The 24,398-nt window shown below is 49.9% G+C and overlaps 1 protein-coding gene across 3 annotated transcripts in view; it reads right to left on the bottom strand.

Annotated features, from left to right (window-relative positions):
* Positions 1-24,398, bottom strand: part of DAPK1 (death associated protein kinase 1) — a 226,854-nt gene that overhangs the window by 20,553 nt on the left and 181,903 nt on the right. For all 3 annotated transcript variants that reach the window (XM_075550701.1, XM_075550702.1, XM_075550704.1), the window contains 2 exons: positions 22,323-22,400; positions 6,787-7,009 (listed from right to left, as the gene is read on the bottom strand). In XM_075550701.1, coding sequence (XP_075406816.1) covers positions 6,787-7,009; positions 22,323-22,400 — 301 coding nt within the window. The remainder of the gene's footprint in view (positions 1-6,786; positions 7,010-22,322; positions 22,401-24,398) is intronic.

Raw genomic sequence — 24,398 nt, 5'->3', positions numbered from 1 at the left:
ATGAAGGCTGAGCATGATAGTGGGACAAGAGGAAAGTAAAAGGAAAGAGAGGGAAGAACAAGAGGCAAAGGGCATTTATAGAGGTCTAAATACAGGCATGTACATGTGTAAATATATATGATGATGGGAAATAGATCTATGTGCATATATTTAAAGGTTCAGTATTAAGGTAGCAGATGGACATTGGGCCTCGACTCAAGTATTCCCTCAATGCAAGAACGCTTTTTTCTATTAAGCTGGCATTCTGTGATGCTCACCTTCCTGACACAATTGCTGAAGACAAATGGGTGCATAAGCAAATGTGGCGAAGAAAGCTGATGGAACTTGGCTATCAAAAGATATGGCGCCTAGGGTCTTAAAGACTTGAAGGTAAACAAGCGGCCATCTAGCTCAGAAGCAACAAAGCCCATGTGGAAGAAGCACACTAGACTGTGTGATCACGAGGTGTCAAAGGGATCAGGAATCGGGCATCAAAGAATAAAAAATCAGATCATTGTGAATGAGGGCAAGTGCAGAGTGGGGACTCAAAGCCCATCTATAGACAGCTAGACATCCCCCTACAGAAGGGCTGTGGGGAGAGACCAGCAGTCAGTCAGGGTGCAGTGTAGCAACGATGAAACATACAACTTTCCTCTAGTTCTTTTTTTCCCCCTCTAGTTCTTAAATGCTTCCTCACCCCCACTATCATGATCTCAATTCTATCTTACAAATCTGGCTAGATCAGAGGAGGTACACTGGTACAGATGGGAACTGGAAACACAGGGAATCCAGGACAGATGAACCCTTCAGGACCAGTGGTGAGAGTGGTGATACTGGGGGGTGGGGTGGGAGGGTGGGGTTTGGTAGAGGGAAGGTGGGGTAGAAAGGGGGAACCAATTACAAGGATCTGCATATAATCCCCTCCATGGGGGATGAACAACAGACAAGTGGGTGAAGGGAGATGTCGGACAGTGTAAGACATGACAAGATAATAATAGCTTATAAATTATCCAGGGTTCATGCAGGAAGGGGGTGGGAGGGAGGGGGAAAATGAGGAGCTGATACCAAGGGCTCAATAGAAAGCCATTGTTTTGAGAATGATGAGGGCAACAAATGTACAAATGTGCTTGACACAATGGATGCATGCATGGATTTTGGTAAGAGTTTCATGAGCCCCCAATAAAATGATTGAAAACAACAACAACAGGAAAGTACTGAGTGATGCAGGAAGCACCAAAAGAAGGTAGAATATAATACAGTCTCTGCACCCAAGAGAAGTAGTCGGCATTCCACCATTTCAGGAGGGCTATGAGCAAGAACCAACGGTTGTGAAAGACATTTAAGCTGTATTGGAAGCTTTAGCCAAAAGCCAGGCTCTAGGAATTGATGAAACACCACTTGAAATGTTTCGACAAGCTGATGACGCACTAGAAGCACTCACTCATCTATGCCAAGAAATTTGGAAGACAGGTACTTGGCCAATTGACTGGAAGAGATCCATATTTATACTCGTTTCAAAGAAAGGTGACCCAACAGAATGCTGAAATTATAGAATATTATTGTTGACTATCCAAGCAAATTTTGCTGAAGCTCATGCTGCAAACTGACAGGGAGCTGCCCGAGATTCAGGCCGGATTCAAAATAGGATGGGGAGCAAGGGCTATCACTGCTCACATCAGACAGATCTTGGCTGAACACAGAGAATCTCAGGGAGCTGTCCACTTGTGTCTTACTGACTATCCAAGGCATTCGACTGTGTGAATCACAATAGACTCTGCAGAGGAAACAAATCAGAGAACCTGGTTTATATGCAAAAGGATGTGGCATCAGGATTTGAAGGCTTATTAACAACTTGGGGTATGTGGATGACACACTGTCCTGGCTGAAAGCGAGGAGGGCTTGAAGCACTTGCTAATGACGATCAAGGACTGCAGCCTTCAGACGAGATTATGGCTCAATGTAACGAAGACTCAACTCTTCACAACCGGACCAACAGGTGACATCATGATAAAAGGATGAAAATCTGAAGTTGCCAAGGGCTTTGTCTTACTTGGATCCATAATCAATGCTCATGGAAGCAGCAGCCAAGAGTTCGAAGGACACACTGCGTTTGCTAAATTTGTTGCACAAGACCTCTTTAAAGTATTGCAAAGTGAGGCTGTTACTTTGAGGCCTTGAACCAACCATGGCATTTTCCATTGCCTCATGTGCGTGTGCAAGCTGGACACTGAATAAGGAAGCCCGGAGAAGAACGGGGCGTTTGGATTGTGGTGCTGGTGCAGCTTATTGAGAGTCCCGTGGACTGCCCACAGAACCAACAGACCTGTCTTGGAAGCAGCACAGCTAGGATGCTTCTTTGAAGCAAGCACAGCGAGACTTCACCTTATGTACTTTGGCCATGTTGTCAGGAGGCTCAGTCCCTGGAGAAGGACACCATGCTTGGTAAAATGGAGGGGCAGCATAAAAGTCGATGGCCCTCAACAGGCCACACACTGCTGCAACTGTGAGCTTAATCAGAACAACTGTGGGGAGCGGGCAAGAGCACACAGTATTGTGCTCTGTTGTACACAGGACGGACTCGAAGGCATCTGACAACAACTTCAAGCCTGTAATGTCTTGTTGTCCACCTGCCTCTCCTCACAGGTCTCAGGGTTTGCGAGGACGGCAACCGGCCTGTTCTGTATAGGCCTGGCCTGTTGTAATGGGCTGAGCTGTGCCTGCTCTTAAATATTCATTGGAGACCTAAGTTGGTGTATCTGCTGAGGTCATCCTCCTCGAAAATATGAATTTTCTCTTATGCTAATTATAAGAATCCAGCTGAAGAGGGTGGATTCTAAATCTAATCATTTCTGCGCAACAAAAAGAGCAGCTTAGACCCCGAAACATCTAGGGAGAAGAGGAAGACAGACATGGAGGCAAGATTCATCCACAAGAATTGCTGTAGCTACTAGAACTTGACGTAGACTGGGAAGCCTTCCTTCTAGAGCCACATACTGGATTCCAACTTGCAGCCTTCTAATCGCCGAGAGCGCCCACTTGTCGTATTTGCATGACGGCAGTGCAGGGGGCTTGAGATGCCCGGGGTGGGAGTGTGATCAGCATCCGGTAAATGACGCAGGCGGGGAGACTCAAGGAGCTGACTACACTACACAGCGCCTGTGTCAACAATCCGTCGTGGCAGGCGCTGCACCAAAGGAAGGGTCTTTTCACTCGGGCTGTCTTTAAATTGGTTATCCCAACGCAAAGCACCCTTTTCCAAGCCTGGAGTCAGAGTGGGAAACAGAGGGGAAACCTGGACCGCAAGAGCAGGAAGAGGTGAATGGAGAAGAGCGAGGACAATGAGCTATGAGCTTATATACATAAAAAGATGCCCTGGTGGCACTTGGCTCCTAGCTGAAGGTTGGCAGTTCGAACCTACTCAGGGGCCCCGAGAGAGAAACCTCTCGTGATTGGTTGCCCACAAGATCACTGCCTAGAAAACCCTCTGGGCAGGCTTACTGTGTCACATGTGGTCACTGAATCACAATCACTCGAAGGCACCTGACAACAACACATGTATGTGTGCACACCTATTCTGAGTGTAGAGAACTTGGCAAGCACAGAACTGTGAAGAAGAAAGCAAAATGGTTCAATTCTCAATGTCAACGTGACCGGTACTTTGCTGCATTTCTCTGCAGACCATGATTCCACGCCTGATAAAAGTGTGGGAGCCACACATGAGTAAAAAGGTGAGAACAAGTGTCCGTCCACAGGTGAATGGACACTCGACATGTGGTGTGGACGTGCAGTTGAACATTCTTTGGCCGCGGACAGAAATGAAGTTCTGCTCTGTGACATTTCATCATACTGAAGCAAAGAAGTTCGACTCCAATGGACAAGTGGTGTGTGATCCCGCACATTTGGGACAAACAAACCACACTCCCTGCCACGGAGTCCACGCTGGCTCATCACGACGCCCCTGTGCGTTTCCAACACTGTCACTGTTGATGGCTAGGGAAGGGCCAGTCTTTCTCCTGCAGAACTGCTGCTGGTTTCAAACTGTCGACCATGTGGAGCGCAGCCCAGTGTGCACCTACAGCACCAGGGCGCCTTATGTCAAATACCTAGAAAAGGCACATACACTCAGACAAAAGACCGTGGCTGGTTCCGAGAAACTCCAGGGAGTGGGAATGGAAGCTGTTGCTGAGAGGGCACTGAGCGTCTGTGTCCCTTTGGAAAGGGAAAATGGCGATGGGTGTGCAACATGGTGTCACTTCGGGTACATTTGAAAATAGTTAAAATGACAACATACATATCACTGCAATCAAATAAAAGAGCACATTTCCCGGTTTCCCCGAACCAGGAAGCCTGCCTGTCAGGATGGCCGTGTCAGGACAAGCACTGCTCCGTGTTGCGGTGGCTTGTGCCCGGAGGACAGTGTGCGCTACAGCGACGGTCACTCACACCTGCACCTCCGCGGTGGTCTGGGCTTGCATTCTGGATTACTACAGGACACAATGAAATCATAGATAGAAACCTAGTGTGTGCCCTCCTGGTACAGAGTGGCAGGTTGGTGGAGAACCCACTTTTGCACCATGATGGCGAGATCCTAGGGCGCCAGGTGCTGCAGGGGTTAAAGAGCTCAGTGGCTTCCCCCAAGGTCAGCAGCTGGAACCCACCAAGCTGTCCTGGGGGAGGAAGATGAGGAAGATATGGCCGCCTGCTTGATGGGAAACCCCGTGCAGGAGAGCTACTCTGCCCAAGGGTCGCACCGAGTCCAAATCGACCGGGCGACAGCAGCTCGGGAAGATTCTTCCTCCGTATCCTCCTCTCTGATGAGACGCGACGACTATCTCTGTAAGTGCTGCAGGGTCATCCCTCACAACACTGGCCACTTGCTCCTCCTGTAGACCCGCAACTCAACAGCTGGGACACTCAGCAACTGCGGGTGAGCCCGAGTGACATAAGGATAGCCGGAAGCAAGTCCAGTCCCCGCATGCAGGCAAGGGGACTCAGTGGCCAGACTCACCTGTAGGGGCCAGTGTGTGAGCCCAGGACCCTACAGCGTACCACTCAAAAGACAGGTTTTTCAACCCCCGGGGGCACTGAGGCCTTGTCAGACAGGAATAACACAACTTGCCCACCTTCAACCCTGCTCCGATAAAGGGGGTGCTCAACAGTCCTGGACGCAGGCAGTGCTGTGAGCCAGAAGCCGCCTCTCCCAAGGACAAGGACACGAGAGACATCGTCCTGGCCGCCCAGCCTCCAGGACAGTTTTCCCCAAGAGGGTAAAATTCCTAAGGGCACAAACTCCCGGCTAGCTGGAGGGGAAATATGACCTCGCGTAGGCATCTCTCCATGGGAAAGAAAGAGGAGCTAAAGCAGTGTCAGGAGCCTTGCCCAGGGAGAGACGGGCCAGCCACTGCTGGTGCCACTGGGAGATGCTGCTGCCCAGAACCAACACTCCCTTCCTGGGGACACATTCTTGGGAGGCCTTCCCTTGGCATCAACAAAAAGCAGTGGCCTCCTCGACCCATCCCCTTGGTGAACACGAGGGCCCCCCCAAAGCCTATTTAAGTGTGGCCTTTCCAAATCCCTGGGTGGTGCAAACGTTTCTTGTGCTACACACATACACCACTCACACTGCAGATGTGAACGACAGACACACACACACACACACACACACATACACATCACACACACCACTCACACTGCAGATGTGAACGACACACACACACACACACACAGAGACACATACACATCACACACACCACTTACACTGCAGATGTGAACGACACACACACACACATCACACACACCACTCGCACTGTAGATGTGAACGCCACACACAAACACACACATACACATCACACACACCACTCACACTGTAGATGTGAACGCCACACACACACACCCCACACACCATTCACACTGTAGATGTAAACACCACACACAAAACACACATACACACACACCACACACTGTAGATGTAAACACCACACACAAAAACACACATACACACCACACACACTGTAGATGTAAATGCCATATACAAAAACACACACATACACACCACTCACACTGTAGATGTAAACGCTACACACACACACACACACACACACACACACACTGTAGATGTAAAACACACACACACACACACACACACACACACACACACACACTCCTGTACATTCCCTTCACAAGCAGAATGGACCTGCTGGGCTTGCCCTCTCTGTCCTTTTCCAGTTCTGAACAGAGCCCGCCCCTCCCTCCCTTCCTCCCTCCCTCCCTCCCACGGTGTTCAGACTGGAGTGACCTTAGGTGGATTACAATGACTAGTGAGATTGTAGCATTCCCAATAATTAGTACACCCTGTTTCCACAGCAGGAGAGCTGCCTCCTTCTAGGGCTGACACTAGGAATTACCAGTGGGGAGGGGCTTCATCAGTCAGCCAGGGGCCAAAATGACAGTCCAGGGAGGGACAGGGAATGCTGCGGGAACAGCGGTGCCTCCGGACGTGCTTGGACATCACTGGGTCCCAGGGTCATCGAGACCTATGTTAGATCAAGTTCTTTCTATCTCCAAGGGCAAAGGCCTGCAGTGAAAACGTGATACAAGGCTCTTAGGGCACGTTTGCACCTGCAGGGAGACTGCAATCACGGATCCGAGGGGATGGGAGACGCAGAGCCAGTGGCTGGCCTGGACACTCCTGAAAGCTGCCAGGCCACAGGAGCAGGGCGGCCCTGGGCCAGGACCAAAGCAAACACCAGCCTGCCAGGGCCCTGACAGGGGACCTGCCACCGGAGGCCAGGGGCCACCGTGTCCTACCTGCAGGCTTGGAAGCCAGGGGCGACGGCGGGAAGCGGGCGGAGCTGGTGGAGGAGATCCGGGGCCGCCGCCTGCGGAAGAAGCTCCTGAGCAGCCCACACTTGAGGGACTCCACCAGGGTGGTCTTGCCAGAACCCGCGTGGCCAAACAGCTTGAGCTTGATTCTCGGCTGGAGGTTCTGCGTGGGCCGGAGCTGCTGGATGAAGAGGGCCCGGTGCGTGTCCTGGAGACGGGGAAACACGGCTGGTTGGTTATGAATTGGAGTCTCTGGGTGGAGCAAATGGGTCACACCCTCGGCTGCTAAGTGAAAGGGGGGAGACCTGGGTCCACAGAGCCTGCTTTGGAAGAAAGGCCTGGAGATCGACTTCCTAAAACTCAGGCCCTGAAACTCTCAGGGAGCAGACGGGTCGCCATGAATCGGAGCCGACTTGACGGGAGCTGCTGCTGCTGCTGCTGGTGGTACAGCAAGAGGTGATCGCCGATTCCCCTGGCATCCCCCTTCCCCCCACCCCCTCTGCCATTTGTACCTGCACGACAAACACCTTTTGTTCTGTCTCCAGCACATTAAAAAAATAATCACATCAAGTTCACGTAACCTAAAATCCACCACTTTCAAGTGCACAAATCAGCAGCAATATTACCATTCACCATGTTGCTTCATTCTCACCATGGCCAAGTTCCAAAGCTTTTTCACCACAAGCAATCAGCTCCGCCCCCTGAGCCTCTGGCAACCACAATCCGCTTCCTGTCTCTAGGGATTTGCCTAGTCCCCTTGTATTCACAGTGACCTGGAAGGCCCAATTTCTGGAAAGCGCTCAGTGTAGACAGCCTATAGGACCAGCCCTGTTTGAACAGCAAGGGCCACCTGTGCAGGTGGGTCCTGGTCACGCAGGACACTGCAGTGGAGAGAAGGGCGGCCACCGGACCAGCAGGCACACAGTAGCTGCTCAGGACGTGGCTGAGGATGTGATAATTTTTCCCATTCTTTCTTGGGAACGTCCCCGACAGGCTCACCTCCAGTCATTCCTTCATTTGTGAGCACGTGGTGTACCGCCTCACAGTGCTCAAACACTGCTCCCCGAAAGGCACTGCCCCCCATCATTCGCGTCATAGCAACTCGAGGGGACAGGATAGAGCCCCTGTGGGTTTTCAAGGCCATCATTCGTTATGGGAGTAGAACGCTGCCTCTTTCTCCCGAGGAGCAGCTGGTGGTTTCGAACTGCTGCCTGTTGGTGAGCAGGTTACTCAACAAGTAATCTACTACACCATCACACCCACCATTTTGGGTGATATAGATGGACAATTTTACATGAAATAGGTCATACATGCTTTTTCCAAGATAGGCTTGCAAGCAGATCTGTGAACCACAGAGACTGCTTCTCCCATATGTACAGCAGGATGGGGGTGGGGGTCGGGGTCCACTAGGCTGAGTCACAATGAGCTCCTGGAGTTGATGCTCCTCACTTTCAGTTCTCCCCAGGACGATACCCTTTGTTTTTGCCTGTTAGCTTCCACACGTTCAACTATCCCTGGCTGGTCAGGCTCACAAGTTTCCCCTCTAGCCAGATCTGGCTCTCTTCCTCTCGGCTCCTGCCTTGACCCATGGCAGGGACTCCACGAGAGGGGAGACACAGATAGGCCTTGATTTACAACTTTTGCCGGTCCTGATGAACCATACTTAAGCCCTTCGGTTTTGCCCTATTCTTCCTACATCTTATTATTCGTTAGTCGCTGGCAAACATACAATGTTGATTAAATGTTGTGCTTCCAACCCATGGAGACCAATGAAGATGAGATTTATGAAGACTCTGACAAAAAAGGCACTGATAAGGAAACTTTTTTTTTTAAATGAGCTATTTGACTTACGTCAGAACTGACTTCAAAATAGAAGGCGGACATGAGTCAGGGACTCTGTGCAGTCAAGGTTGTGATAGCCAGCACTGGACAGGATTGCCTCGGTGGGCCAGCCCCACAGCTTCTCGCCTTTGCCCCTTTCTAGCGCTCCGTGAGTGGGACAGACGGATGTTTCCAACTCCAACAGGGCTCTGTCTTGTCCAGACTCCAGTTCCCTTGCACAGGCTTTCCTGCGATCTGGGGACAATCACGCCGTCTGCACTGGAAGGCAGGTGCCTTGGGGGGAGGCCCAGGTCCAGCCCCGGATATGTTGGCTGCTGCCAATGGCTGCTACACAGTCGACCCGCCTCATGGCGACTCGACACGCAGGGGCTGGGTCACTGTGAGCCACAGCATCTTCGCTGGCTGACTGGTGGAAGTAGATGGCCTGCCTTTCTTCAGAGCCCCAGAGTCTGGAAGCTCTGTGATACCAGCACGGTGGCACCAGGCAAGCCTGCGCAGACAACACGTGATGGCTTTCCTGAAAGCACTGGCCAGAATCAAAGCTGGGTCTGCTGCAGAAAGGGTGAGCATTCTACCAGGGAACGGCCCTGTCTCTGCTCATAACTGGGTGTTGTGGAGATGATTGGACTCCATGGGGACCCACGCAGGAAGCCCTTCAGAGGTAAGAGCAGCGGGAACAGAGCGGAAAGGAACACTCAAATGGAGAAGCTATGGAGAAAATGTTATGGCTAGCAAACAGTCTTACAAAAATAAACATTTAACAATGCCATTGCCAGGGGCTTCAGTGGAGAGCAAATGTTTTGAGAATGATGAGGAAAATGAATGTACAGATGTCCTTTACACAACTGATGTATGTATGGATTGTGATAAGAGTTGTATGAGACCCTAATAAAATGCTTAAAATAATAATAAAATAAAACAAAAAAGTCCCTTATAAAAAAATAACAGTGTTGTAATAAGGAAAAACAAAGGGGAGGGGAGCATAGTTTATATACCAATAAAGACAACTTTGGTGACTCCATGGAGGACAGGGAGGGGCGGGGCGAGGTTATTGTTGAGGGAGGGGGGTGGGAGCAGGATGAAGAACCACATTACTGGAGAGTTTCAGAGCACATGGTTGCTGGGTTCATTTCTTTGGAGGGGCTGGATAAACAGATAAAGTATGTTTCTTTTCTTTAGAAACAAAACCCCCCTACAGATTCCTTATCCCTCAAATCCAAATCGTTAAGTGGCTTAAACAAAGGAGGAAGAAAACTACGACTGAAATAGACTTTAGTAACAAACAAGTTCATCTCAAACAAACAAACAAGCAAGCAAACAAGCCAGTAAGCAAACAAAGAAAAAAAAAAAGCATGTCATTCTCCACAATTTTCCAGCTTCCGGTTTTCTGATCTCTCGTGGGCGCTTTGCAGCCTTGCGTTCCCCACGTTGGGGGACAGGGCAGAGGTTGTGATGCTGGGGCCCTACCGGGACACACAGTGCCCTGCAGGGAAGGACACTCCCCAGACCGGCTGGGGTTTGAGCGTCTGCTGAACAGTCAGATGGGGGTGAAACGTCGGGGCTGCAGGGGCCGGAAGCCACAGCTCTAGACGGTGGCCCAGCAGCCAGGTGGTCTTCATTACGGCAGCTTCTTTAACCTCAAGTCTCAACAGGTTCAGGTCGACACACCTCAGGGGGAGGGAGGCTCTGGGCTTGGGCAGCTTCTATTCTGAGACAGGCACTTGGGAGAAGAGGGGTGCTGGGGTTCTCCCCAGCGCCGGGCACAGCTGCGCACACGCCCATATTGCTTAGACTGACATAGACACACTGAGTCAGCCCGACCTTTCACCCACTAAAGCCAGGCAGCCTTATCTTGCCTGTCTGGTTCGTGCCGTGCCAGTCTTGACACCGAGCTTTGGTAAAGGCGTCTGTCACAGCGGCTGCACACTGGTCCACTTCCACTTCAACCTGCTGGCTATGGGACTTGGAGAAGCAAAACACAACCAGACTGGAGTTTCTTTTTCCCATTGTCACTGTGACATCCCTGTGCATCAGGGCAGAACGGCGCTCCAGGAGGCTCCGGGTGGACCACCCGCTACGGAAGTTTCTGAATCCTCTCCCCCGAGTCATGAAGGGGGTTGCAAGGCAGGGCTTTCTACTCCTGTAAAGAGTTACAGTCTGGGTACTCACAGGGCCAGTTCTGCCCTGCCTCATCTTAGGTGAAATCCACTCCATGGTAGTGGTGAGCTCTCACCATTCGCCACTAGATGGTGCAGTGGGGACGATGGATGGGGCCAGGGACAAGCTTCCCAGTGGTAGGCAGCTCCCGGATTGCTCTTAGCCCTGTAGGGTTTTCAAGATGGGGGTAGGTATTGGGGAGGAAGGCTCCGAGCTGCTCTGTGTATAGCTCACATTCTCGGAAAGTAACCCTGGTCACTGTGTGGTCAGGAGCTCAGGGCTAGCTGGACGTGCAGCCGGTCCCCCTGTGCGGGGAGGCATGGAGGGCAGACTTTGGACTATGGCGTTACTGAAGCTGTGGCCCATGCCCTGCCTGGAGCTTGGGCAGAACTCCACCGGGGCGTTCAGGGTACAAAGAGGGAATGAGCCCACTGCAGGGCGAAGCAGCAGCCACCGGCTGAGGAGGCTGGGAATGCCAACTGCGAAGCCTGCCTCCCAGGTCTTCAGAGTGTGGGCGGCCAGGAAGCAGCTTCTATTTTCATGTGATCATGTGTGCATAAATATATTTGTCTGCTGGCTTTAATCAGACATCTTCGATGTTGACTGTGGACCTCCATTTGTGTTCTTACCCAAGGTTCACTGAGGTCAGAGTGCCACGACAACCCCGGCCAGACCACACCGCCCTGGGCTTCCGAGATGGCCCCTTCGGGGCCTCTGCTCCTTGGCCCGACCCTGACAAGCCAGCCTCTCCTTGAGGAAAATTTCTAAAACTTAAGTCAGATATTCTAACTCCCAGATTAACACACTTGGACCAAACCAAACCTCCTCTAAGGCCCGTGACAGTTGGGCTACCGCTGACTGCGTGGCATAATGCTCTTTCCTAGAGCACTCCACTCATCAGGCCAGACCACCCTCCGGGGTCTGCTTCACTGACAAACACCTTCCTGCAGTCCTACCACTGGCTAGCTCCTCCTGCTTGCTGTCAGGGTTCAGCTTAAGTGTTACCCTCAAAGAGGCCTTCCCATTAGGAAGGTGTGCCCCCCATTAATACTCCACCCGATCCCTGGTCCTTGGCCCCTACTTGAATCCCATGGATAGAAACTTCTTTTTGGATGCTCTATACCATTCTTCCATGCCGCGATGGGATCTGAGGGTCCAACGGGAGCAATCATTGGGTGGCAAACCTTACAGATCAAATCTACCAACTGCTTCAAGGGGAAAAGATGAGGCTCTCTGTTAGCCTAAAGATGTGCAGTCTTGGAAACCCTATGAGTCAGAATTGACTTGATGTGAGTCAGAATTGACTCGATGGCAGTGGGTTTGGGTTTTTTTCTTTTTTAACTTTATGAATTGTGAAACCACCCACAAAATCAAAACCACTCACTACCATTGAGGCGATGCTGGCCCATAGCGACCCTAAAGGACCTATAGAACTACTTCTGTGTTTTTTCCCCTTTTTTAAAAACCAGCCACAGATGAGAGGAAATGGACCTGGTGGATCTTCAATAAAATTTTATTTATGAAAACAGGTAGCATGCCAGATTTGACCCTCAGACCTGTTTACCAACCCAATTTACATTCAGAAACACCAACTCCCTGTTATCCAGTCGGTTCTGACTCACAGTAATCCCTATAGGGCAGGTGGAGCTGGCCCTGTGGGTTCTTGAGGCCGCAACATTTGATGGGTGAGCAGCCTCATTTCTCCTATGAAGCAGCTGGTGGCTTTGAACTGCCAACCTGGTAGTTAATAGCCCAACAGCATCACCATCAGGGTATCTTCCAATTCACTCTAGCTGACACTTTCTTTCTTTGGTTATGGTCTGGGTCTGTCCACTTCTGTTTGCTTTCCTCTCTCCCTGCCACCCCCATGTGCCAATCAGTCCCGTCACATGGGAAGACTCCAGGAAGATGTCTGAAAGGACTGCTTGGATGAATGAGTGAGCGAAAGCATTTGCTAACTCCATTGTGCTTGGGAGCCCTGAGCAATCTCTGCGTCTTCAGCGTCTCTTGCAGCTGGTTGGTTTCTTGCTCCCTGGTGTCACCAGGAAAGGACACCTGCCGCCAACAGGGAGGGCTGTCCACATCTGGGAAAGCCGGGCACGAGCAGCCAGCGGAGGTGCTGTGGCTGCCACGTGTGCAGGAGCAGGGTGGGCGCGCCGCTCTTCACGATGCAGATGCAGTCAGTTTATTTGTGGTGAACCTTTCATTCTGGGCAGACTCCCAACCCGGACCGATTCTTCAGAATATTCCTGGACACACTTCTTCCATCGCCTAGGCTATGGGAGAGCTAGCTCGTTTTAACAGTGGTTTTGGGAAAATGTGATTAGAAAAGCAAACAAAATAAGCTAACTCCCCAAGCATAGTTTCCCATGGAAACTCAGATTTTAAAATGAAGACATGGGATTTGCAGTAACAAAACAAGTAAAAATGGATTCTGATGCAAAAACTACCTCGCCCCTCCCCACGCCTGCCCTAACAGAACCATTTCCTTTCCCTATGAGAAGGGCAGTTGGTCTGCCCAACGAACGGCAGCTCCCGGGCATGTGTAGAGGGCTGCAGGGGCTTTGGCTTAGCGGTGGCAGTCAGCACCAAAGCCCAACCAAACTCACTGCCATGTGCGCTGATTCGGACTCACGGTGACCCCACAGGGCAGGACTGCCCCCTGGGGTCCTCAGCCTGGAACTGTGGGAGTAGCAAGCCCAGCCCTTCTCCTGAGGGGCGGCCGGTGGGAACCCAGGAGACCTTGCGGTTAGCAACCTAACGTGCGGCCACTGCGCCACTGGGGCTCCAGCAGAGAGCCCGGCGTCGGGAAAGCAGCAGCCTCGCTTGTACCTGCGACTCAGGGTAGAGCCGTGGGTCGTCCAGAAGCCCCTGTCCTGCCACAGCACTTGAGCACCGCTCAACCAGCTCTCCACAAAACCAGAGACCAAACAGGCTTGCGGTATTTTCCAATACCTGTGGTGGAAAGAGTTCCACTATGGCTGCCGTCTCTGATGAGTGAGGTCAGCTCAGGGTCACCCATCTGCATCCTCCCAGGAGTTCTGGGCTCAGCCCCGGCCAACCTCCCCCTCCTCTGCACTACGGAAGCAGACGAAGTCTCTTTAGTGCACTGGCTCGAAGGTCCTCTTTCCCCTGACCTCACCTCGCTTTGCTGTGCTGCCGTCTTCCACAGGGGCAGGCACACGAGCTGACTCCGGGTCATTCTGCAAGACTAACCTCCATTGCTTCCTGTCACAGTTAGGTTTGTGGCACCTCGGCTCGGCCAGAATCCTCAGTGGTTTGACAGTTAAGGGCCTGTACACCAAAAGATGTAACTGTGTGGTAGTCACCTAATCTGGTGTCAGTTTGAGGATTAAGAGTGTAGGGGTGGAGTCTAGCCTGTCAATCTGGAGATAGCCAATGAGATTTTGTGTGGGCATTGCGTTCTCCTGAGAATTCTGGGAAATCTGGAACTTCCTCCTTGGAGGTGGAAGACACTTCTCTCCCTCTGCTACTTTCTGGGAGACATTGCAAAGACAAGCCACATGGATACAACCAGACTCAGAAGCTGGAGAAGCCACAGAGAGACCCCTGCTGGCACCGAGATGCTTACAACGCCACTGGACCCAAAGACTCTCTACCCACTGGCTTGTGATCATCCTGCATTTGGCTTCATTGCATGTGTTTCCTGTGTCTGAAGAGGATTTTATCGATTGTTATCAGACTTATGGCCTTGGACTATTTTCTCAATGTTGAATTCCTCTTGTACATAAACCTCTCCTTTATATACATATGCATGTTTATGAATTTGTTTCTCTAGTGCAGGCATCCTCAAACTACGGCCCGTGGGCCACATGCAGCCTGCCCAGGACATTTATCCAGCCCACTGGGTGTTTCTGTCCCGTTTGTTTTTTTACTTCAAAATAAGATATGTGCAGTATGCATAGGAATTTGTTCATAGTTTTTAAAAACTATAGTCCTGCCCTCCAATGGGTCTGAGGGACAGTGAACTGGCCCCCTGTTTTAAAAGTTTGAGGACCCCTGCGCTAGTCTACCCAGACTAACTCACTTTGTAATCCATGTAATCAACTCCCTAATGGGACCTGTGTTAAGCAGTCAATGATTTGTAAAATGACTATGGCGGAGTGCAACTCTGTTATTGCTCTGTTGAAATTCAAAGGACATTTCCTCGGGGGTGTGGCCTACTTCCTACATAAGTAGACACTGTAGCAAAGCCACCATCAGCCTGCCATCTACCTGCCGTCCTTGGATACATCTGCCTCTCCACTCAGGAACCTGACCTGCTAACCTTTGATCCACCTGCCTCTGGAGCCACTGACTCATGGTCTTCCTGCAAATGTTGGGTTTACCAACCCCCAAAAGCTACAGATTCAAGAGGAGTCTCCAGCTTGGACCCATGGACTTGGAATTTGCATAGACTTGAACTAGACTTGCCTGCTACAAATATGTGAGCCATTTCCTTGGTATAAGTATCATACTTATATATAGCTCAGTTGTTTTGTTTCTCTAGAGAACCCAGCCTACGAGACTTCTCTAAGGAAAACCCATTTTAAAATATGTTCTTAGGCAGTTCTTAGCAACCAGGGCTTTGAAGGAACTCACTGCCGTATGACCTCTGCTGAGACTTTGCTTTGGCACCCCAGATATGCTGGACCAGTAACTACATCTTAGCAAGCTCCTAGGTGAGTCTTACGTATCACTCAGAACAAGTTCAGACTCGCTGTCTTCAAGGTGATTCCGATGCACAATGGCCCATAAGAAGGAGGAAATCTGTGATGGTATAAGGGCTGTGGGAAACAGCATGGCACTTCCTTATAACCCCGGAGCTAGAAACAGCATAAGACTCTGTGAAGCAGCTGACAAGATGGATGGATTTGCATATTATTTACCAGGGAGGAGGTGGGAAAGGAGGGCAGGAGAGAGAAGCACTGAGTAGTTAGGGAAAGGTATGAATTTGGGTGAAGGAAAAGGCATTGCACACCATGCGGGAAGTCAGCAGCACACTAGGCAAGAATGAAGTGCCTTACTGTAAATTCTAGAAGACAATCCTGCAACAACAGTAATGGCAAACAACAACTTGTGAATGAACACAAAAGTCGATATGTATGCTAAATAGTTATGAGAGGTCACACAGGAGTATACCCACATGGATCTCTAGGTAGAGCTGTGGACATTTCTGCATAACTATTTGTAAGTGCATCCAACATGTATAAGAGCACATAGAGACACAGTTCTAGAAACATCTTAGATACAACCCTATACTTATACAGGAACTTGAGGGCTGAGGACCATCGTCTTGAGGGGCATCTAGGTCAACAGGCAGAACAGAGTTCATAAAGATAATTTGCTACATCCTACTTTGGTGAAGAACATGTGGGGTCTTCAACGCTTGGGGGTGGCCCTCTAAGATCCCACTGCCGGTCTCTTCCCATCCGGAGCAAAGGAGAAAGAATACCGTATATACTTGTGTATAAGCTGAGTTTTTCAGCACAAAAACTGGGCTTTGAATGTTTGTTTACTCACATATAACCAATCAGAGCCGGCCTATGACGTGGACGGTCCCAATTCGCAGAAGCACCCATAGTGATTCACTTATGCCGGCAGCTGAACTGGTAAGGATGTGTCTGTGGCTGTGCTCCGTCTTTCCCCTCTGGTCTCTGTGTTAATTCACATCCTGCATTTCCCACCCTAGGCTTATAGTCGAGTCAGTCAGTTTTTCTGGTTTCCCAGGTAATAATTAGGTACCTTGGCTTATACTCTGGTTGGCTTATATTCGAGTATATACGGTAATCAGTGCAGAGGAGGAGTGGTCCAGAGAACCTTCCACTTTGGAGCAGAGGGCACCTTTTGGTCAAATCCAGCCCTGGCCTATGCCACAGGAGAGAGCAGTGCAGGGCTTCAAACAATGACCTGTAAGAGATCAAAGAGGCAACATCTCCCCACAGCAAAGATAAGAAGGTGGCAAGGGGCAGGGGAAGGAGACAGAGGGAAACAGGAAACCCAAGGAGGAAATGGAGAGCTTCCCCGTGATGTCCAAAGGGCCAGTGCGTAGGGAGCTTGTTGAGCAGAAAACTAATTTGCTGTGTAAACTTTCACCTGAAATACAATACGCGTCTTGGGGGGCCGGGGAGGCGGAGAATACCCACAGATCTGGTTTAAAAGACAGCTTCTAAATGTTTTGAAACGGATTGCAGTAGCAATTGTACAATTATGCTTGATCATTGATTTACGGAACGCTGGTACTGTAAGCGCTCTCAATAAAATGATTTAAAAATGAAAAATCAAAGAGCTTCTGACTCCGTAGATCCAGGGTGGAACAGCAAATTCTCTTCTGCTGTGTAACCCACTTGGAAACCAAATGAAGCAATTTACAGCTAACACCTACAGCTGTCGCAAATGCAAGCTTTCTCCTATGAATGCTTGGGGTCTGTGTGCAGAGGGGTCTTCCTGGGGGTGGCAGCACCTGGATCTAGGAGGTGTTGTTTGGTTTTCACAGTGCACAAGGGAGAGCATGCCATGACCTTGGCTGCTGAACAACAGAGAGGGCAGAAAGCTCACTCACCCACGTGATGGCAGTCGCCTGGTACAAAGCATTAAAAACTACCGAGGGGACGTGGCATTGAAAGGAAACGGGTGATGGTGCAGAGGCAGACTTCTCGCCTCTCCTGTGAGAGACCTGGCCCAAATACCTTCCGCACAGCCTCCACTCATCTGCCGTGGTGTTGCTCCGATGCGGAGCAGCTCCCAACGGCACTTCCTGATGAAGATGGACTAAGAGGGGCAAGGTGGGTGATCCACTTCCCCAACTCCGCCAAGGAAAATCCTCTGCGTGGACCACACAGCCAGATACCGAGGGCCAGGGAAGCATTCTGCTGCATTGTGCATGGTGCTGCCATCACGGGCCAGGCATCAAGCCCCCATCACTGCCAATGGCTGTGAGCCGTCTCTTCCACCATCGGGTCAGAGTCGGATTTGAAAGAGATGCATTTCCTCGGCTTGCTCTGCAGGGCCTGCTTTCTCCAGGGACGCAACCGTGACACCGCCACCATTTTCAATAACTAGATTCCAGTACCAGTGTCCCTACGTGCCACACAGTTGTTTACGTTGGGGACTTGTGCTCAGAAATAGACAGAATGAGATTAGAACCGCTGGGCAGACAATCTCTCCCATTTTGGTAAACCCGGGGAGCTAAAGTTTAGAGGTGTGAGAAAAAGGAAATGGCTCACTGAACTTGGGTTCTAGAAGATGACACTGCCGGGAGCTAGGTACTCGGATGGCTCAGCTGCCCAAGGTTATGGTGATGTGCAGCATCACATGGATGCGGCGAAAAAGGAGCCTCTGGTCTGATGTGGAAGGCACTCCCCTCGGGGCTCATTGGGAACCTGAACCAAAGAAGCCCCGTGCCCCTTGCCAGAGCACCGAAAGCATGGATTTGTAATTTTTAGCCCTGAAGCAAATGATTATGAATGATTCTCCAGGGTACCTTGCCAGAGCCACGACTGGTGACGGCCTAACAATTGCTCCTGGGGACTCTAGCCCAGGAAAGGCAACACAGAGGCACGAGCATGTTTTCCTGACACTCAGAGGGTGGGCTGCAGGATAATCACAGAGCAGTGCACACCTGGTTCAGAGGACGTCATTCCCTCCAACCAATCCAAGTCTCAGGTCATCAGGTTAGGTAGCACTATTCTCACGCCACCTACCAGAGCAGAGGTAGAGCAGAGCCATTGAAGAGTCCAACTAGAAGGCGACTATGGTAGTTACATAATTTCACGTCAACTTGAAGATCTATAAAAGTGTAGGGGTGATGTTTAACCTGTCAGTCAGGCCATAGCCTGATGGTGCCTCCTTGAGGGCATGGCTTTCTCTTAAGGAGGGCCCTGGGAAACCGCCCCCCCCTGCCTTTCCCTTTCCCCTGGCTGACCCTGGTTGCTGCCAGGGACCCTGGAAGTGTCTATCACCCTTGGGTCCACAAGACTCTGCACCTCTAACCTGTGATATGCCTGTTTCCTGTGGCTGCGTGAGTCTGAAGAGGGACTTGGGGACTAGTATTGGATTTATGAATTTGAGCTGGACTGGGCTGGGACGTTTTCTTGATAGAAAGCGCTTTCTTACACATATGTGATGTCACTGAATTTGTTTCTCTAGTCAAGCCGGCCTACACGGCGACAGTTGGGATCTGGAACTAAGGTCATCTGATTGCTGAGTCTATAGGCTCAGAGGCTCCCCTCTATTTTGCCTTCCAAAGCAACGGAGAGAGGAAAGCCTTTGGGGCCTCCAGAAGGGATGGAGCCCTTTCAGCACTTAAAGTAACCCATTGCCTGGACCTTTGTAATTTCTCCTTTAGAGAAAAAAAATCACAGGATCATGCAGAACGTGATTCACTATAATTTCCTTTTTCTTACTGTTCTATTAAAAAATCTAGGCACCACAAACAGAGGTGCAAATTAATGGAAGGAAATAAGGGATATTCCACACAGAGACCAGTGTCCAACTAGCCTGGCATTAATGCAGACTTCCACCTTGGTCGTCAGGTGCCCTTCAACTCTACTCTCACAGGAAGCGGCTGCTTGTTCAGCTATAAAAATAATCTAAGCACAGTGCAGGGGATTCGAGAAATAGCCCAAGGAAGAGAAGCGCTCAAGCCTCCCAAATCCGACCCTGGCAATGGCTCAGTGCGCTCCCTTTGTGTTTCCACAGTTGTTAAAAGCACCCCTCCGCACAAGATTGAACAGCCAAACAGTGCGCCAAGCAGCAAAAACTCTTATCAATCTTTTGGAGAAGGGCCGTTTCCTGAGGCGACAGACGGCTATGGGGAGTGATGGCTTTGCCGCTGCTTTCTCACTTAAAGACGAACCGGCTCTGCGCTCTCCTGTCAGCGCTGTCTAAGGGCGTGTGGGACGGAGACCAGCAGTCCAAGTCAAGAAAGAACGTGGCAGTCAGATTTTCCAGAGCACAGATGTCGTAGGCTTGGGGAATGCTGCCATCATGCCAGCTGAGTGACAGCTGCCGGACACTGGGAAGGAACAATTCTGACATTCAGTGACAATGGTGCATATTTAACCAGATGCTGGGGAATGGAGGTGGGTTTACATCATTCTTTGTGGACTTCTGGAAACCTGAGAATACCTGGTCCAGCGTGTTTATGTGGTTGGATGGGTGTTAAGTTTGTCAAAATAGCCCTTGACGGCTCCTTAATAATGAATTTCTGTCTACCATTGGGCTGTGATAGAGATTTAATAATAAACAGTAAAATATTCATGATTATTGTGGAAAAACCAGATTTTATTTTTGCTTGTCTTTACTACTGATGGATACTATAATGGATAATTCAAAATAACACCTGTTCTTTGACTTTTGGGAATAATATTTATAAATTCTATGCCCAGGTGTATCATTCCCAACGACAGAATTTCACAGAGGGTGGAAGCTGTGAACAGGGGCCTCCAAGCCCATTACGCTCGGCATTGGATTTCCCCTGGCTGAAACTCTCTGTTCAAGTAAGAGAACTGTAAAATGGAGTAACTTTGTGCAAAACTTTTGGAAGCCATGACTTTTGGGCTTTTATCTTCTTTTTAAAAACAGAAAGAGATTCCTTCATGTTTGCAGTCCAAATTCGTCTCTCAATTCTGGTAACTTAACAGAAAACATTCCAACAGTAAACCCAGCTACTAGCGGCCTTCTAGACCAGAGCAGAACTGCCCTGTCGGACTCCAAGGCCGTCCGTCTTTCTGGTAACAGACTGCCTCATTTTTCTACTCTGGAAAGGCTACTAAGGTGGAACTCCCAACCTTCCGGGAAGCAGCTGCACACTTCAACCACTGCTCCATCAGGGTTCCCTGGAAAACAGCAGGCCTGCGATCTTTCCTTTCAAAGCAAGCCCGGTCTGCGGGATTGTCACAGCCCTGCCTCTTCTTGGAGTTTCCAAAAGGAAACAGAGATTATAATCCCTGGCACCATGGGATGAGAATGAATTATCCTTGACAATATCCAGCTCAGGTTCCTTGCTGGAAGTTTTAAATACGCATACAAGTTTTGAAAAAATGAGCCTTTCCAAAATCTGTGTTCCGTGCAAAAGAAATCCGTCTATTTGGTGTCCTACTCTCCCCACACATACTCACCAAAGTCATGGACCCACCGTGGACATGTACACTCTGAGAGAGCATGAGAGTTAAGATGCCACCATGCCCCCACCCCACCCCCCCACTCCAGGCCAGTCTTGTAAGTAAAGAGAAGGCAGGGCCTTGGTGGGAAACCAGAAGCATAATTTGGATAATGCTTTTTGCAATGGATCCTTAAAATACTGAATTATATTTTTATTTCTTTTAATTTTACATTCCAAGGCTTATTACATGATTATATTATTATAGAAAATGTGCGAAATACAGTAAGGCTTAAAGCAGACATTAAAGCACCGTGATAGTAAAATTCAAAGGCAGCACTGTTAGTATGTTGGTAGGCCCTTACATCATTTATACATTTCTTAAAAGCATAACAGGGATTATGATGCATGCACGAGTTCTTTCTGCTTTCAAGCCCCAAAGGCACCTCAGGCATTAGCTCGATAGCTCAAACCAATCTATCCCACAACCTTACTGCAGTTCACTAGGCCTCGCTGGAGGTAGGTGATGTTTCTCGTATTGATTACTATGTTATAAATCACACTACAATGAACAGCTTTGTGCATCAAGTTGCTTTTCTTTCCTTCCTGCCTTCCCACCCACCTTTCGTCTTTTACTTCACTGGGGTAGGACTACGGTGGGGCATCAAAGCATTTGTGGAAGAATGTAAATAAAAGATGACAGAATCTGTCGACAAACATTTTGAAGCACCCTCGCAATCCCAAATCACTGGATACAAACTGCTTCGATGTGGACTAGGAAGGGTCCACAGTCAGAGAAAGTAAAGAAATAAAACAAAACCAAAAGCTACCAAATCTGCCACGGAGTCAGCTTTCTGAGACCCTTAATTTTTACAGGAGCAAGACAGCCTCGTCGTTCTCCTGTGGAGCCAGAGGCCGGTGGGTTTGAAGCACTGATCCTGCGGCTAGCAGCACAACACTTAACCCACAGCACCACCAGGGCTCCTTGGGAAGAGGACATGGCCTTGACTGGTCTTTGCGATGCTTCTTCGGACCTCACCTCAAGGTTGGGAAGCTGATAAATGGTCATTCTAGGCACTCAAGACTTTAAGAAGCAGCTTCCTACTTTCTGGGGAGTTTGGGGTTGGGGTGAGGAGGGTGGGTGCTCAGATCAGGCGGAAGGAGATTCAGCTACAGCAATTGAAAAGAAAGAGGGCAAATGACGCCCAAATGTACACTCAGAAGAAACTTGATAGGTTCCTTATGCACTTGAATAAATTGACATGCAAATCACGGCACAGGGACACCAGCTGCTTTGTAGAAAGGCCATGTATCCAAAGAGCCTCATTTTGTTGGTTTTAAGTGTCTACAGGGAAAAAAGCGGAGCCATTTCCTCATGAAAACGGGCAGAGAATTTCAAATAATAAAAAGGGTTTCTCACTTTTCGGAGTCTTGCCAGGAGACCAGCTACATGTTCATGCTGCTCCGACTTAGCGAGGTCTTCTGCAGTCTTTCCATCCTGCGGGAGAGAAGGGATCAGTTCTTTTCTCTGCAAGAACGGATTGTGTGGCATGTTCCAATTCCATCCATCCGAGGCCCAAACAAGCCGAACAGGCGTCAGAAGCAATTAACCTAGACCAAACGAGTGTGTTCCCAATTGCTTGGCGATCAGTGTGATTCCGATCCCATTCAGCTGTCCAGAACAGGGCGTCCAGGGCAGGAAAGGACTGAGCACAGCTGCTTTGCGGTTCAATGGGAGGCGCATCGTGGGCCCGCAGGCTTTCGGCAAGGCTCTGCCGCCGCGTTAGCCAGCTGGGGCCTCCATGTCTGAGCCTCTCTCCAATTAGGCAGTCAATTAGGGCTGGCATCCCATGCCAGACTCAAGTCAGCGCGAGTGAACCCAGGGCGTCAGCACTCACGGATGCTGCGTACTGTACTGGTCTTCACTGTGCACGTTACAGAACAGGCTCAGGTTTGCGCTAAAGGTTTTCAGTGAACATAGAGGGAGGAAATACGGTTGCCCAGAACTTTGGGACTTGCTTTTAAAATAGTGAATCTCCCCAGGGCTGTGGTTTCATACAAACGAATTCATTTAGTCTTTGAACCCAGGAAGAGGAATACTAGTAGAAGCAGTAATCAAGCGCCTCCTAAGTTCCTAGCGTCGACACGAACAAGCCCTCAGAGCGTCCCCTTGGGAAACTGTCCCCATGCCACCCACCAGGACACGGACGCTCTGGGGCTGTCGGTGTGTGTGGTTCTGGAGATCAATAAAGTTCCCAAAGATGAAAAGTAATTTTCCAAAGAAATAAAAGTTACTTTTAAAAGGGCAAAAACAGCCCTCCCAAAACAAAACAAACAACTCACTCCCAACAAGTCCTAAAGAAGGAAGGCACTTGGCTTTTCTCCAGGCGCCCCCTGGTGGAGGGGGGATCGCCTCACACCTGCATTGCCAGGCTCTCTCTCCACAGGGGCTCTCCGGGTGGCAGCAGTGCATGTGCAAACACACTGACAGGACAGAAGGCACTTTGACTCATGAAGTTCCACAAGCCGGAGACCCCATGTGACCACCTGGGCCAGCTAGCAAAGACACCCTGCTCTTGTCAGCTGCTCTTCTGGTGACACATGCGTCACAGTAACATGATGGGGTTCCAACTGGGTGGCAATGACAGGGAAACCAACTAGGGGCCCTGGTGACACAGTGAGGTACGTGTCCTATAGGGTTGCTATGAATTGGAATCAACTGGATGACACTGGGTGATGGTGGGGGATGGGGTAAGCATTGGGCTGCTTAACTGCGAGGTCAGTGGTTCCAAGCCATCAGCTGCTCCATGGGAGAAAGATGAGGCTTTCTGCTCCCACACAGACTGCCAGCCTCCAAAACTGGAAGCAGGACCACTCTGACCCTGCAGGGTTGCTATGGGTCAGAACTGACACAGTGGTAGCTGGCTAATGAGAAGATACTCTGAACGGAGGTGTACAGTACCTTTCACATTTTACAGACAGGTTGGGGCTAAATAGTACATGTTTTTTCACCTGCAGAATTGTAAGGGTTGGCCCATTGAGCATCCATTCATCAAAGGTTACATTACACCTGTACTGTGCTCCATTCATTCATTCATTCATCTCACAAGCTATTATTGAGCAACTGGTACATACCAGTGGCCGGGCTGGAAAATAAAACAAAGCACCCAAGCTCACGGCTGAGCCACCGAGTAGATTCTAACTCACAGTGACCCTGTAGGGCAGGGTAGAATTGCCCCTGTGGGTTTCTAAGAGTGTAGCTTTACAGGAACATAAAACCCCACTGCTTTCCTATGGAGCAGCTGGTGGTTTCAAACTGCTGACCTTGTGGTTAGCAGCCCAGTGCTTACCTACTATGCCACCAGGGCTATGGAAATAAACAAGATCAACAAAATATTAATTCACAAAGAATGTACCAAACCAGAAGGGACAGATAAGAAACACGCATAAAATCAATCGCACATTATTTTATCTGTCTGGTGGTGACACCCAGGGC

The sequence above is a fragment of the Tenrec ecaudatus genome, chromosome 5 (genome assembly GCF_050624435.1).
Source record: "Tenrec ecaudatus isolate mTenEca1 chromosome 5, mTenEca1.hap1, whole genome shotgun sequence".
Taxonomy (NCBI): Eukaryota; Metazoa; Chordata; class Mammalia; order Afrosoricida; family Tenrecidae; genus Tenrec; species Tenrec ecaudatus.
This window is presented reverse-complemented; position numbering and strand designations above follow the sequence as displayed.